The sequence below is a fragment of the Sinocyclocheilus rhinocerous genome, unplaced genomic scaffold, assembly GCF_001515625.1.
Source record: "Sinocyclocheilus rhinocerous isolate Xijiao unplaced genomic scaffold, SAMN03320098_v1.1 scaffold97, whole genome shotgun sequence".
NCBI lineage: Eukaryota > Metazoa > Chordata > Actinopteri > Cypriniformes > Cyprinidae > Sinocyclocheilus > Sinocyclocheilus rhinocerous.
Genome location: NW_015666183.1, coordinates 925,122 through 941,613, shown reverse-complemented (window position 1 = coordinate 941,613; position 16,492 = coordinate 925,122). Strand labels below are relative to the sequence as shown.

Here is a 16,492-nt window from a genome sequence, read left to right as displayed (position 1 = left end):
ACATAATATGTGTGTGTATACTGTGTATATTTATGTATATATAAATACACACATGCATTATGTTTAAACATGAAATATATTTGTATATAACATAAATTAAATGAATATAAATATATACATGTAAACATTAAACACTTTCTTTCTTTGTTTTCGGTTTAAGAGATGAAGTCGGCGACACTGACTCGTCATCTCCACAGTAGTGATGCGCCTGTACGCATGTTTCATACGGATTACATAATTGGAGAATATTTGTTTTCCATTTGAATTGGTTCATTTGAAAGTAGACATTTCACTCTCTATAGATTTATTTTTAATGTCTGTAAGGCAAAGATATACATGGAGTTTCGCGCTCAAGTTCACAGACCGAGATGGCAGAAAGCGCATCCGTTTTGCTTTCATTATTTTACAAAAGCGCGTTTTGCTGTTATTGTGAGTGCACACAAATAAACGTAGAGTCTTTGCAGATTTGAAAGATGTATTACTCTTATCTGTATGACCAAAAATTACGGAGTATTTTAAGAGTAAGTGAGCGCACCGGCGCCTCCATCTGTCTGCAGTGAGCTACTGTTCAGCTTCCACACAGACACTTGAATAGCGGACATTTCTCTAGGTTAACGTTAGATTGAGCGGCCATGTAAAGTTGCTAATACTTACATATTTCAGATGATAAGCCATATTTGTTGTGGATGAATGATAGGCGAGCGGTTTGGCTGTCCTGCCGGATGTACTGTATTACCATAGACCAGCCGTTAACGATCTGCGTGACTTCGCCAATGTGGATTTTTTTTCTGCGACTAATAAAATTTTGGTCGACCAAGCCACTTCTCGTCGACTAACAATTAGTCGACTATTAGGGGGTAGCCCTAGTTAGTATAAAGCATGGCGTATCCTATTGCCAACAGGTGGCGCTATGATTATAACTGAATATTGGCCTTTGGATTTGGTGCAGATTGGACATTGCATGTTTAAGTTAGTGTAAAACAAGCCATTTCCTGTTGCCAGCAAGTGGCGCTATGCTTATAATGGAATATTAGCCTTTAGATGTGTTCAGGTCAGGACTCTTATTGAACATGTGAAGTCTGGGGCAGATCGGACATTGTATGGCTGAGTAACAACAACTTCTATTCCCATGGAGAGACAACGAACTTAGTTACGCCGCCATGGACATGCCCTTTAACGAAAACTCAAGATCTTTGCAATTTAACATCACAAAGGCCTTTAGATTTGACTGACCAAATATAATTTTCCTGTCATTAAATCTCTAGGAGGAGTTTGTTACAGAGTAAAACATGTCACTTCCTGTTGCCAGCAGGTGGCGCTATGACTATAACTCTAGATCTCTTCAGGAAAGGAGTCTTATCAAACATGTGAAGTTTGGGGAAGATCGGACATTGTACGGCTGAGTTATAACAACTTCCTGTTTCATGGCGAAACATCAAAATTTGTCAGGCCGCCACGGACACGCCCTTCAACGAAAACTCAAGATCTTCGCAATTTAACATCACAAAGGACTTTAGATTACACTGACCAAATTTGGTGTTGATCTGAATTAATCTCTAGGAGGAATTCATTAAAATACAATGCTTGAAAATGACAAAAAAAGCACAAAATTTGCAGAGATAATTGAAAATAACTGACTTCCTGTTTGGTTTCGGATTTTGCACCAAGAGACTTTTTGTAGGTATTGTTGTGTTACATGTGTGTACCGATTTTCGTACATGTACGTGAAACATAGCGGGAGGGGCACTTCATTGAAAGTAAATAGGTGACGCTATCGAGACATTTTGCCACACCCACTTCTGAAACCCATATCAGACTTACATTTTTGCCAGTTCTGATGCATGTGTAAAGTTTCGTGAGTTTTCAAGCATGTTTAGGCCCTCAAAAATGCGATTCAAAATCTGAGCAATTCCAATAGGGTCCTCGCACCACCGGTGCTCGGGCCCTAATTATAAAATAATTTAAACTCAAATCACTATATAACATTCACATATTTATTTATTTATTTGGTGAGTAACCAGTCACATTATCCTTCATGCCTTATTTTGCTACCTAATTATGCATGATTATATGGTTAGTTGTGTTTTTAACAACATTTCTCTTGAGAACTGCAAAATTACATAATTATTTTGTTTTGTATAGAGCTATAATGGAATTATATATACATTATAACATTTTACAAACTGTAGATGAATAAACTACACTCATGGAATGGAGTTGTACGATATGTGCATTTTTTTTGTCTTTTAAGTAGCCTGATACCATTTTTTATTGGTTTAAGCTGTCTCAGCTGTGCTATACATGGTAAAAGTATGGTAAATTTATGGTAAATTTATTCTCTTCCCACAGGGAGATAATAAGGTTCCAGCTGTACCTGCTTCTAAAGCATCTCCGAAGGGAGCAACGGGCGGAGATGCTTCTTTAGACCCTGATGCCCCGGAGGCCCTGCTTCCAGACTCAGATGAGGAATACATGGTGGTTGAGGAGGCAGAATCATCTACTGCTGCCAAACTAAAGAAGACCGGCCTGAAGGGCATCGAAAGCCTGAAGCAGACCTTCTCCCGTGAGAACATGACCAAGACCAAAGAGAATCTGGGCACCAAGGTCAACAAGCTGGGTGAGCGCATAGTAACGGCCGAACGGCGTGAGAAAATCCGCCAGTCTGGCGAGCGTTTCAAGGAAACCATCACGAAAACCGTGCCAGCAAAACTCAACCTGAAGAAGGAAAGGACGGTGGCTGAAGGTCGGGAAGGAGCAGAAGGGACCACGGAAGGAACGGCACCCGTCCCACCACCGAAGGGCCGCAAGGCCAGCCCTGGCGTGGCCTACACGGAGCCAACGGAGAAACAAGAAGGTCCAGATGAGGGCAAGGGCGAGGAATCAGAAGTGCCGATGTATGATATGAAGCAGCTTTCTTAAGCGGCAAGTCTTGACAGTCAGCTTTGGGAAAGACTCATGTACAGATATGAATTAGATTATGGAGAACTTGAAGGTGGAAAGATTGGGAAGATGAGAGATCTTGCTTCCAAGTGTGTGGATAAGTGGATGGTTCAAACGACAACTGAATGAACGAATTAAGGAAGTTGTACATTACAAAGAATATCCTAGTTTCTTTTTTTTTTTCTTGTTTACATCTGTTATGGACTATGAAGGGTTATAAACTGTGTTAAACTATGTACTGAGATGACTAGGCTATGGTTTTTAATATAAATTCAGCCAAAAAAATGGTGCACTCAGTGATTTTCTTTGTCTTTATACTGCCACCTATGGGAGTGGATGCAGCATCATGAAAAATCAAGGTAGCGTAGTAGATCCACTACATGTAGAGTAAAACAGATTTTTTGATGTCTAAAAATTGTTGAGGAAAAATGACTGAGTGCACCTTTTATGGATTGACATTATTTGTTAGGTGTGTGTACAAATATTTTTAAGAAATTTCTTTGAATAGCTGAATTTACAAATAATTCGCAGAGAAGTAGATTTTGGACTTTCTCTGGAGAACTTTAAATATATTCTGGTGTCAACTGACATCCAGCATGTCAACAGTGGATGAGTTAAGAATTAAATTTTTCAATTTAGATGTAGTGGTTTTTGGAATATGACTAAATGTGCAGAAAAGACATTTGTAAACAATATTTTTTTCTGTGCCTTTCTGTGTAAACTCTGAAAAACAACTTTTGCAGTCTAACCTTGGTGATGAAACCACCATTCAGTTGTAGTATTTTTAAATAAACATATTAACTCAATCAGCTGGTTTCTGAAGAGTTTCTGGGAAAAATGCATTTAGTGTATTAGTAATCAAGACTGATTATAGAGCTTTGCAATCAGTCTGATTTTGAAGGATCACAGTAGTAAAAGAAAGTGTTGCTGAATGGCAATTTTTTATTTCCTATTATGCAGTTTTCCAAACTTTTTTATTGGGGGATGGAGAAAATCATCAACGTTTTAATGATAAAAAGCATGGACTAGCACCATGAGATTGTCTTTACACTGTTTTAGTCACACTTTAAACTTTATGATATGCATGAAACGTGCATGTGTGAATAAAGAACATTTCACTCAAGAACACTAGTTGTAATGAAACAATGATGTTTCTTATATTTTATTTTTCGTCATATATACACAGTTTGGACACTGCTGCTATAATGTGAATTAACATAAATGCATTGCAAAAATAGCAATCCCAGATAGACTACTATAGGGGCATTTCTGAATAGTTCAAGGAAAACTGCTACATTCAGCAGCATGTTTGTGCAAATCATTGTGTATATTTAAACTCCAATAAAATCTCTTCCATCTTATGTGAAAATTCAAGTGTGCATCCAATTTCAACACACTAAAGCAGAATGGCAAAATAATAGTCACAAGATATAAAACACAAGTGTCAGAACATTACAAATGTAAAATAACAAGAATAGTCATATTATAGATAAATTGAAAGTTTGTGAGTAAAAAAAAAAAAAAGTTTCCTGTTTTGATTTTTTGATTTGTGTGTGTATATATATATATATATATATATTTTATTTTTATTTTTTTTTAAATCAAGCTTCTTGAGTGAAAATAGCTCTGGACTACATTATGAGTTTATTTACAGTCACAGAGCAAAGCGACTCCCCTCAGCGTCCAGTGGTCTGGGTTCTGGCTGCTCCGGAGCAACAGTGAAAAGATGTATGTCAGGTCAGTTCTTCTTGGTTTCTTGTACACTGGGCAAGAGTAGAGATTAATGGGAGGCTTCTTGGTTTCTGTGGTGCTGCTCACCGCAAACACATGCACAACCGGCAATGGTGTGAAGAGAACCTACCAAACAACATAATACATATATCATGACTTTGCAAACAACGACAGTCATACATGACAGATTAGTTGACTTGGTTTGGAAGATGCCTGAATGTTAGCACTGCATAATGGGATGTGCTTCTGTAAAAATGTTTTATTTTTTTTACGGGTATAATAGACAAATTAATTGTAAAGAACTACACCCAAAATTCTGAATCAGGCAGAGAATTTTATATTGGACTGTTATCTTTTTGTATATTATGTAATTTGCAGTGCTTCTCAGTCTGTCTAGACTCTAGATCATAAAAGATTTTAACAAATGGGAAAAATACCATTTTTAATACCAGTAAGCGAATGCATTCAAACAATCCGTCCAAAACAGCGGTAATATAAAGGAAACCAGGCTGATTACATCAGAGATTGCAGAGAGAACAGAGACTCGCATTGAGTTTTCAGTGAATTATTCATTCCAGTGTGTTTCGCTTTAAAACACGAGCTTTGTCATATTCTGTGATTGTCTCTGACGAGCGCGAGCCCTCACACGTGCTGTGTGAAGTACAGACTGAACGGATTGTCAACGCATCCCACCGCTGTATGGCCAGATGAGACGCAAACTACGGTTTCTCGACTTGACAACCAGTCTCGCTAGTAAAGTTTTGATGGATGAAGACTGCAATCAAGGTAAAGACGATACAGGAGTACAGGAGTCGTACAGTAAGCACGCGTGAGTCCGTTATATTAATGCGTGTATGAGCACTCTTGACGCACTGATCGCACATTGTATTTATGCACAGGCACAGACATTTCCACACACATTCACGATAATGTTTTGATTTGTCATGTGTATGTTGCTGTGTCATGTGTTAGTTATTCTGAATTGATCCGTGTACTGTAGTAGATATATGCAGTCAGCAGGCGGTTGGTTTAGGGTTTTTTTGGCATCTCCATGTGGTCCTGTTTGGTATCGCAACTTGGCTTCTCTAAAATGTAAAAAAGCTCTTTGCTGTTGCACTGTACACATACTATACAATTCAGAATTTTTTTTTCTTTTGCATTTTTTTTTCTTTCATATGTGCTTATATGGGCTCCTTATATCATTTGGTTCTTTGGTGTCCTTTTGGAGTTTCTAAGTGTCCTTTTTTGGAAAGACATCTAAATTTATCTTGAAAAAAGCTTGCAGAAAATACAGATTTTTGAGAATCGCCCTTCAATCGTTTGCTTTACTTTGCTGAATATAGCAAATGATGACAAAATAAACATTTGAAACAAGATAAATGGTCTATGCTTAATTTCATGAAGTGTGCGATTAATCGCGATTAATCACAGAAAAAGGGTGTGATTAATTAGATTAAAAATTTTAATCTATTGACAGCCCTAGTTTTAGTTAAGTCTAATAACTATTTTCCAACTTGCCCGAATTCCCTAAAGGTAGAGCCTGTCATTTTATTCTTAATATCTAAGTATTTGTTTAAATTATATATTTAAATAATTAAGAAAATATTTCAGAATTTTTCAATAATTGCTCTTAGGATTATTCTTACAAACATCTTTCATAAAATGTAAGAAATAATTTTTCTTAAGAGGATTTTCATGAATATGGTCCCAGGTCTGTTGGTGATGGCCAGTCTTGATTTTGTGTTAACTTCTGAAACAGCCAAACCTATTATCCACAAACTTATGGCCACATATTGTCTTCATTTATCCTTCCCCAGAATACCTTTGGAGATGATTCTGTCAGTTTTGCATTTTTCTTGTCCCATCCAGCACCATCCAGATAGAGGCCATAGATATAGACGCCGCCCACATCTCCTGGCGGGGGGGCTGTGACATCTTCCTTCATCATGCGAGTGACGTCGTTAAGTAGGACGACGGTGTCTAGGGCCCAGCCTTTAGACAGATTCATTCGAGTGGTCTCTTGACGCATCGCAGTTAAGAACCCCTATTATGAAGAACAATACGTTAATAGAGAAACCTGAATCAAATGAAACCCGAACCCGAGTCAAATTAGATAATGGACCCACCTGTGGATTGAAAAACCCTGTGAGCCAAAACTGATGAGGTCGACCACTGAAAGTCCAGTTGTGGAATTGCTGGTTCCTCTCAAGGAGTTCGGTGAACCAGAAACCCAGAGAAGCAGCTTCCCAAGAGATCTTTTGCCAGGACTTTGGAACACGAGCATCATACATGCTGTCCAGAGCGTCGCGGAGATCCTCTGACATTATTATAGTCCCTTTGGGATTATAAACTCATTGTGTTACAATACAAAGCATCTTTTTCTAGACATTTTTGATGATATTGTTAATGTTTCTCTTCTTAATTTTAAAACTATGAATGTGTTTTACTGTACTATGAGTGAATGCATTCAGAACTCACCATCAATGGCAAGTTTAAGGTCGGTGAGGGTAACGCGCACACGACCAATGACACGCTGCATTCTGTCAAGCTCCTGACGAAGGAATATAGTCATGGGCTGGAATGCACCCATTTTTTGTAGGTTACTCCTTACCTGCATAGAGTAATTTGAAAGTTTACAGTCTACATTTAATTAAGACACTAAAGGCTGGAATACACTACACAACTTTTCATATCTGAATAGATTTAAAAAAAAACTGGGCATCATACATTAAATGACTGAGGATCATACACTACCAGACTTTAAAGTCCGATCACAACAAACTCATGCAGAAACGTTTATTGCTAGGAGACATGTAACAAATGAAAACAATGTGTCTTCTAAAATCGGCTGAAAATATCAAACATGTTTGATATCCTCCAACTGGAATGGAATCATAGTCTGAAGCTACAAAATCGGAGTCTGTGACCATCATACACTACGTTATTTTCTATGAAATCTGTCAGTTGAAATCTGACAGTCTGGCAACTAGCGTCAACTTGTCCAAACAGTAAATCGGGGGAAAAGGCGTGAAGTTTATTCCAACCTTAATATGCTTTGAGCCTTAGCCTAATAAAGAAGTGGCCCAATAACTTCATCTTCACCTCGTGTGGCACATAGTCAGCAGGAAGTTTTTCTAGCATCTCATTGGCCATCTTCTGGACAGATGACTCCCTGGTCTCGCCCTCCCCACTGCTGCTGTCTTTGGGTTGGATGTTGAGGATGGTGTTCAGGGTTTCATTAGCCATGTTGGTCTGGTAAGTAATGTCAGCATTGGAATGGAGGCCAAATACCTATTGGATGAAATTTGAATCAACAGGTCATAGGTTCTACGTCACCACCCAGTCGCCCCATCAAACTCCATAGAAAATAATAATTATCTGTATCACCTCAGGTGTATCAACCAATGGCAGAGTATCAATATGCACATGGTAATCCTGCAGCATCTTGGCCTTTGGTATAGTATATCCTTTATAGAAACAGAACTTGTCACCAAACATGTTTTCACTAAACCAGATACAGGCGAAAGTATTGAGCAGGCGTTTGTCCATATCATCCGTGACACGTCCACCATACTGCACCTACAGAACCAATAGTAAAATTACAGAATGTTGTTAAAATTTGGGATTTATCAAAAACAACAACGAAAAAAGCAATGGCAGAATAGTAAAATTACAGAATGTTGTTAAAATTTGGGATTTATCAAAAATAATCAGTCTATACAGTCTATACTGTACCTCTCCTAGCATGTATCGCAGGCAAATCCAGTTCACTCCTCTCTTGATGTCAATATCATCCAAGTGGTTCTGCACAAACTGGACACTGGAGGTGAAATCAGCCTGGTTGAACTCATAGGGAATGTTCCAGCCAAGTGGACCAAATTTGCGTCTCTCCTTTAGAGGGAACATGACAATGGGAACAACAGTTCTTAAATGGCTGTGCTAAAATCTTACTTTTTTATAGAATTTGTTTAAGGGATACTCCACCCCAAAATGAAAACTTTGTCATTAATCACTTACCCCCATGTCGTTCCAAACCCGTAAAAGCTTAGTTCGTCTTCGGAACACAATTTAAGATATTTTGGATGAAAACCGGGAGGCTTGTGACTGTCCCATTGACTGCTTAGTAAATTACACGGTCAAGGTCCAGAAAAGTATGAAAAGCATCGTCAGAATAGTCCATCTGCCATCAGTGGTTAAACCATAACGTTATGAAGCGACAAGAATACTTTTTGTACGCGAAGAAAACAAAAATAACGACTTTATTCAACAATTCGTCTCCTCTGTGTCTCTACGCATCACCGTAGTGCCATTTTGGAGAATATCCGATGAACGCAAGCAGCGTACGCTCTTCTGTGTCAGCCAAAAAGTATTCACGTCGCTTCATAACGTTACGGTTGAACCACTGATGGCAGATGGACTATTCTGACGATGCTTTTCATACTTTTCTGGACCTTGACAGTGTAATTTACTTGGCAGTCAATGGGACAGTCACAAGCCTCCCGGTTTTCATCCAAAATATCTTAAATTGTGTTCCGAAGACGAATGAAGCTTTTTCGGGTTTGGACCGACATGGGGGTAAGTGATTAATGACAAAATGTTCATTTTGGGGTGGAGTGACCCTTTAACAATACAATATATAATATAACGTTTATGTTATTAAATGTCTTATAAATAATATTTATTATATTGTTTTAAATTCTTTTTAGCAGGGTATCTCAATTGGGGCTTTATGAAAATCTAAAAATGTCCAGCTGTCCTGACCTGGACTGTGGTATGGAGGAAGGCCACAGCATAGAAAATAGGCCTCCACTGAGGCATGTTGGAGATCTCCAGCTGTTCCTGGGTCACACTATTGTATGTCCGCTTGAGTCCAGCCTTCACCCCTGCATCGCAGATCATTAACCACACATTATCAGTCTCTGCATGCTTAGCGTTTTATTCCTTTATTTTTATGACATGCTGATGTTGAATGTAAAGAACCAGAAAGATATTCTGATAACATTAATGATAAATCTAGCAAATGAGGAAGTAACAGCAGAATTTTCCACTTCTCTACCTTGCGGAGGCTCATTGGTGAATTTAATTGAAGACTGCAGGAAGTTAATGGGGAATTTAGGGTGCACCTCTGTGGTCACCCATAACCTGAAATTGTCATGGATGCTCTCTGTTGTGGTAACTGTGTCTAAACCTTCATCCAGGAACTCTAATCCCAGATGGCAGTTCTGCAGAAGTAACCAGCCTCCATCAGACATGCTCTGGGCCAGAAGCCTTCTTGAATGTACTTCCTGTCCCTGTCCCATGGAGATTGGCCTGCAAGGAACACCCTGCAAAACAACAAGAAAACTGTTGAGCAACATTTGGATCTCAAAAGTCATCAAACCTTCACATCAAGCGATATTATATTTTAAATGAAACAAGTGACACTGCCAATTAATATGAAGGTGGCACCAGTCTGCACAAATTGTCTGACTGGGGCAACAGTCAAACATACAAATATTTGACTTCAGAATGCCCCAACTGACCAATCAGAATCAAGCATTCTAGAAAAGCGTGTAATAATGAATAATAATTATTCATACCTTCGACCTGGCGAGTCTCTCTATGCTCTCTGTGGGATCAGAACCCATAGACAGGAAGCAGACTAGAGGTATCCTCTTATCACTTTCTGAACACATGGCATCCATATCCAGAATCACTCCCTCTGCATACTTCAACCCCATTGATTCGGCAATGTATTTACGTGCCTATCACAGAATAACAAGGAGCAATTTTCAAATATTCAAATTCCACAAAAATGGCCATTTTTAATACACTTTGTCATTTTAAATACTTGAAAGCATCTGTTGAATTATCAATTAGTTTTATGAATATATTTAGTCTTGTGAATAACACACACACACACGGTTAGTGGTCAAACAGAGGTCAGTGACTTCTTGTCACTGCTTTGAATTAGTCTCAGCAGCTGTTAGAGATAAATGCATTCTGTTATGCTATAAATAATTAATATTGTATGCATGTTAAATTGAATGGTTCTTAATTAAACACAGTATTCAAAGTAGTGTTGTCAAAAACCGACCGCGTTACCACCGCTAATAGATGCGGCTTTCAAATTTGAAATCAATGCCAACAGTGAGACAGTGTTTGCGAATCAAGAATCATACTGCAGTAAGATTCAGTTTCTTAATCTGGTCTTTACAAGTTAAAGGAAATCTTTGGACAATTAATATTTCACCACAGTACAACATATGAGTGCTGCCGTTAAAATAGTATCTCACATAATCCAGTGAGTGACGGGGGTGAACAGGTGTACTGGGAAAGCTACAGGATGTGTTTAACCCTTAATTCATTTTGAGCAAAGTGGTTGAATCAATGATTGTCATTGTCTCTTTATGTGAAAGTAATAAACATTTAAAGTGCGACATGTAAAACAACTTTCCCACTGGTTGACATTTGGTAGGAAATCAAATTTTCAATTTCTCAGTCAGTCTAAGAATGATGATCTATGCCTAAATAAGGTGATAGCACTCCACTGACCAGTAAATGAATAACTTGTGCCTACCCATGACCATGAAACAGGCCTGTGGTGTCAAATTATAAATGACTATAGCCGGTGCATCCTCAATCCTTCTACTCTTATTATGGACAATCTACCAACAAAGCTAAAGATCTATAATTTTACAGAGCAAAAAAAAAAAAAAAGACCATATAATATTGTCACATCCCTGGATCTGTTTTGTTGTGTTTTCTGTCCCCATGTGTTCCCCGTGACCCAGTTTCTCCCTTGTTTGATTGTGCTCATTTGGTTCAGGTGTGTCTCGTCAATTACCCTTGTTTACCCAGCCATTTTCTGGTAAGATATCTGTACTTTTACTTGAGTATGGCTCCTCCACCGCTGTCGTCTGGCAGCCCCTCTGCTCACCCTCAGCCCTCCATCTGTGCGCTGGGATTCCTCACAGTAGTAACTGTGACAAATATACATCCCTTCAATGCATTTTCCAAACTGCTTGTCCTATGTAGGGTCACAGAGATGCCGGACACAGAGTATCCCAGCATCATGGGCTTTAGGCAGGGAAACACCCTGGATGGATGGCCAGTCCATCACAGGGCAACATATAACTTGATAAATAATAGGGCTGGGACGATACGCTAATCTGCCGATTCAATACTATCCCGATACTTGTGTGCCGATTCAATATATATTGCGATAATTGATAATATTCTAAACGGTGACTTCAACTTCTACCCCAGCCATTTTCTGGTAAGATATCTGTACTTTTACTTGAGTATGGCTTTCAGGTACTTTATACACCACTGACTGTTTCTGGACATCGCTTATCACACCACTTGTATACTATCCCGATACTTGTGTGCCGATTCAATATATATTGCGATAATTGAGTATTGCGCTTATATAACTATTGCGATTCGATATTACATATTGTGATTTTTGTTTGCTTATTAAAGACTAGACAATGGAAAATACTTGATTATACCCATAAAAGAGACTGTATATGATGAGTCATATTAACTAAAACAATGCATCACATCTTTCTGAACTTTTATTTCAGGAGCATACACATACACAGTGTATATTTCCAGATCCCAGCCCACCATCACCCCGCTGCACGGAGCCCAAGCCCGAGCCCACCGCTGACACCGAGCCCCTTAGAGAAAAGCCCCGCCCACTGCACCACCGCTGAGGGTGAGCGTCCCCTGGACTCTGGGGACCAAACAGTCTGGGAGGCAGATATTTATGCGGACATGCCCATTCTCCTCCCACCTTCCTCGGACTTACCAGTCTACCCTGAACTGTCTACCAGCCCTGTCGTTCCCCTGTCTGACGCACTCCCGATGCTGAGAGTCGCGATTTGGTGTGTGTGTAACCATGAAACTTTCAAGTACCAAAACCCTGAACTTGCACATGAATATAATAGTCAAATGTTCAACAAAATGAGTAAAATAAAGTGCTGTTACTTTGCATACCGTTTTAGTCATGTTTAGTTTTATGTGCTTTAGGTGCTGCTCCAAGTCGCACACGCCTATACATTTCGCCCTCTGTTGGAATTAAAAAAGCGCTAACTTCTCCCAACCACCTCTTAGGAAAAGTAAAATAATTAAATATAAATCGATTCTGAGGTAAACCAATCGATTTTTAAATCGTTTTAAAAAGAATCGCGATAGTTAGGTGAATCGATTTTTTCTCCCAGCCCAAATAAATAACTGTTTTCTTTATGCAAAGTATAAATTATTTATTTTTTGCCATTATTTTTTATATGAATGTGACCTGGGCAGGTGGTCTTGAGAGATTTTGTGACCCCATTATCGTTAAACGTCATAACAGGCCGGTTTGATTATGAATGTTAAGTGACAATCTGGAGCTCAGTGGCTGATCAGCTGTTCAAATTAATTTCACAGAATCTTTTTATAGACTGGAGGGTCTTGAAAGGGAATATACGCTTACTTAGTTGCTTCTAAGAGCTCACAAAAGATTGGAGTAGGCACTCTTCTCATTTGTTTGGATATCAGACAGCAAAGTATGAGTACAAACATACTATGAGTACAAAATATAAATATTTATCTGGTATATTGTAAAGGTCAGAAGGGACCCTATCATAATAAAAAAAGTACCTCCACTTGTCGTTATTTAACAAAAGGTGGGTGAATGGAGGTTCTTACCCGTTTGAAAATGCTGCTAATTCATCTGCAGTTTTCTATTTAATTATTTTTTTCTATTTTATACTATTTTATATGAAGTTTGCAATATTTGTCTAAAGATATCTTAAAACCCCAAATTAGCTTGATTTGGTTCTATAACAAACAGAGCAATGTTGAATCAACCTCTGTAGAACCAATATATTTGACTCTGCATCAGTGCTATTATTACTACTTAAAACTAAAACTACAAAAATGTGTTAATTTAAATAAATTAAATGTTAAAAGAAATAATATAGAATATAAAAAAAACGTAAAAATAGGATATAAAAAAACAAAAATTAAAAATTAAATTTCACTTAAGTTAAAGTACTAAAACTACTGAATGAAAATAACTAAACTAAAACTGAAATAAAAATCAACGAAAACAAGACATATTTTAGAAAACAAAAACTAATAAAAATGACTGCAGCAAAAAATTACAACTTTCAAACTAAAAGGAAAACTAAAAATTTAAAACTAAAAAGTAATATTCATAAAAATATTTGTCAATACTAAAACAGTACAGTAATGTCACTAAAATAACATTGCTCTGCATCTTAAAAAAGTATTTAAACCCAGAAAAAAGATTTTCCTGCACCTGTGCAATGGTGCGGTCAGGACACCAGCTTCGTATCAGCAGCAGTTTGCGGAATGCATCCAGTTGGCTCTCATAACCATCAGGAAGAGGAGTCTCCTCTGGAGTGCCTTCATCAAACCAGCTCTTCCAGGCACGGTCATTGCGGGCCACCTGGGTTAGGAGAGCAGTGAAGGGAGGCAGGCTGGACAACTGCACTAAGTTTAGCCACGTTGTGTCCAGTATCCAGCGCCTTGGCTTGGGCTCGACAGAGTTTAGGTCTAGAGATGCTCCGCCTGAAAAAAGGTTAAAAAATAAAATAAAATTACTTGGCCTGAAATAAGTTCTTAAATGGACTGTATTACAGGGAATTGTGGGGGATATCAAGACGTATTGAATGGTCATCAATTGTAGCTTCTGTGTGCTGTTATCTGATTAAATTGAAGCTAAATGCTGTTCAAATGAATTGATATTGAGATAATCAGCAAACTGAAAGTACACAACATTATCTGCAAAACATTATGGATCAAACCTTTGATGAAGGTCTGAAACTCGCTATGGGAAACGTTTTTGGCCAGTAAGTCTATTTTCAACGTTAGAAGCAGTGTAAAGAGGAACTTGTGATCTTCATAAAGTCCCCGAGCAGTATAGCGGAAGACTTCAAATGTGAGGTACTCCATGATGTTGTCTAGTCTTTTAGCTGTAACGGGGGACTTTGGCGACTTCTCCATCGACATGTCAAAGATGCCCAAAAACTGGCGTAGTGAAGTTTGGTACATCACATTGACCAGGCTCATCTCCACAATCAGGAAGTAGAGGATGCTCCCCCTGGTGGCCACTGGACGGTACTCTTCTCGAGTGTGGTTGATGTTAATTTCAGTCTCTGCAGCAACTGCTAGCTTTTGACTTACCTAGGGGATGGCAGGAGATTTTAGCTATCAAAACACAATTGTAAGTCAGTTTTATAAATCAGCTTAAAAGTACATGGCTACAATTGAAGAAAGTACCTCCTGTGCTATAGTCTTGGTGACTCCGAGCACCTCGATAAGAGACTCATCCTCCACTAGAGAGCCCTGAATGCTGGTTAACTTGTACAGAAGATTGCTCTCCAAATCCTGCATCTTCCTCTTGTTCGATGTCACTTCCTCCAAGAGCTTCACACGTTCAGCCTCCATTTCCTTGATTGGAAAATAATTGATTAAATCAATATTACATCTAAAAGCTACATTATTGATTGATTGATTGCACATTTTTGTTGTTATCTCAGTGTACTGGAAGCTTCTGTCACCAGAACAAATTCAAACATAAATGCAAACATACTAGGCAATAAAACTCTTTCTGACTTCTGACTTCAATATCTAGTTAATTTATTTAGATTTAAAACCTGTATATCAGACCAGTGTTATTATAGTTACCTAAAACTAAAGCTAAAATTAAAACTATTAAAAAACATTTTTATAAACTGAAATAAAATAAGCATTAACTGACACTAGGGATGCTCCGATCAGGATTTTTGCAGCCGATACAGAGTACCGATTTCTTGTCATGGTGATCGGCCGATACCGATGCCGATTCTGATGCTTCAAGCTTTATATAGACGGTTTGGTTACAATGGGCGCACACGCCTGGCCCGAAGTTAACTTCCGGTCTGTGTTTGTTTATCAGTCTGGCTATGGCACCGGCTACAAACGCAGTTAAAGTTAAGGTGATGAGTAGACTGAAGTTGGGCTCAGGTGGTTGTGCTGTGGGATGTGTTTCCCATACATTTATTTATTTGTGGCGCTCGGCACAATATCAAAACTGACCGATTTTCCAAAAGGCTTCTTTGAATAAACATGAGCACGTACTGCACGTTTAAAAATCAAAACGAGGTGCGGGTGTTTTTATATCACTGTATTTCTGAAGGAAGACTATCTTTAGAAAATTTTCGATGTCATTTTCATTTCATCTTGCATGTTATATGCCTGATAAAGCAGCGTTTGTGAGCTCAGCGCTGCTTTGTGTACAGCTGTTACAGTGGAAACCTCTGTTTTTGTTCCGTCCTCCACGCTGTCACAACTCACAAAAGACTATTTTTAACCAAGCAGCGCAGAGAGCGGCTTCAGAAACATGCCGCGGCTGGCTGATAAACACAAGCACTGACTAGAGCAGCCACGATCAGCTCAGGTGGAATCTGCTGTTAACAATGAACCATCTATTCATCATATCATCATGCAAAACAACACACGACAAACAGTGAATTTTTCATTGTTTCTCGAAACGTCATAGCATTTCCACACCGGCGATGACATGACTGCGGCGCCAAATCATTCATGTCCCCACGCATCATGTACGTCGTCACGCGTTGACGTCATCAAATTGCGATCGGTTCCTGAGATCGGCCAAGTTGGTGAGTACCGATCGAGTCATAAAATATGATTATCAGCTGATACCGATCTCCGGCCGATCGATCGGAGCATCCCTAACTGACACTGATACACACACACACACACACACACACACACATATATATATATATATATATAAATACTACAAATAGTATACATCAGGCGT

General features: G+C 38.6%; 2 protein-coding genes across 2 annotated transcripts in view; one reads left to right on the top strand and one right to left on the bottom strand.

The window, feature by feature from the left end:
* The window catches only part of LOC107732119 (muscle-related coiled-coil protein-like), an 8,428-nt gene extending 4,060 nt beyond the window's left edge, over positions 1-4,368 (top strand). The window contains exon 3 of the mRNA XM_016543376.1: positions 2,350-4,368. Within this exon, the coding sequence (XP_016398862.1) occupies positions 2,350-2,919 (570 nt within the window). The 3' untranslated portion in view covers positions 2,920-4,368. The remainder of the gene's footprint in view (positions 1-2,349) is intronic.
* A 131-nt stretch (positions 4,369-4,499) lies between these two features.
* LOC107732054 (dynein heavy chain 5, axonemal-like) overlaps positions 4,500-16,492 on the bottom strand; it is a 70,745-nt gene continuing 58,752 nt past the window's right edge. The window contains exons 67-79 of the mRNA XM_016543289.1: positions 14,947-15,117; positions 14,472-14,850; positions 13,964-14,235; positions 10,251-10,415; positions 9,728-9,995; positions 9,433-9,554; positions 8,407-8,562; positions 8,059-8,250; positions 7,774-7,962; positions 7,150-7,282; positions 6,798-7,006; positions 6,494-6,715; positions 4,500-4,797 (exon numbers count right to left, since the gene is read on the bottom strand). Coding sequence (XP_016398775.1) covers positions 4,585-4,797; positions 6,494-6,715; positions 6,798-7,006; positions 7,150-7,282; positions 7,774-7,962; positions 8,059-8,250; positions 8,407-8,562; positions 9,433-9,554; positions 9,728-9,995; positions 10,251-10,415; positions 13,964-14,235; positions 14,472-14,850; positions 14,947-15,117 — 2,691 coding nt within the window. The 3' untranslated portion in view covers positions 4,500-4,584. The remainder of the gene's footprint in view (positions 4,798-6,493; positions 6,716-6,797; positions 7,007-7,149; positions 7,283-7,773; positions 7,963-8,058; positions 8,251-8,406; positions 8,563-9,432; positions 9,555-9,727; positions 9,996-10,250; positions 10,416-13,963; positions 14,236-14,471; positions 14,851-14,946; positions 15,118-16,492) is intronic.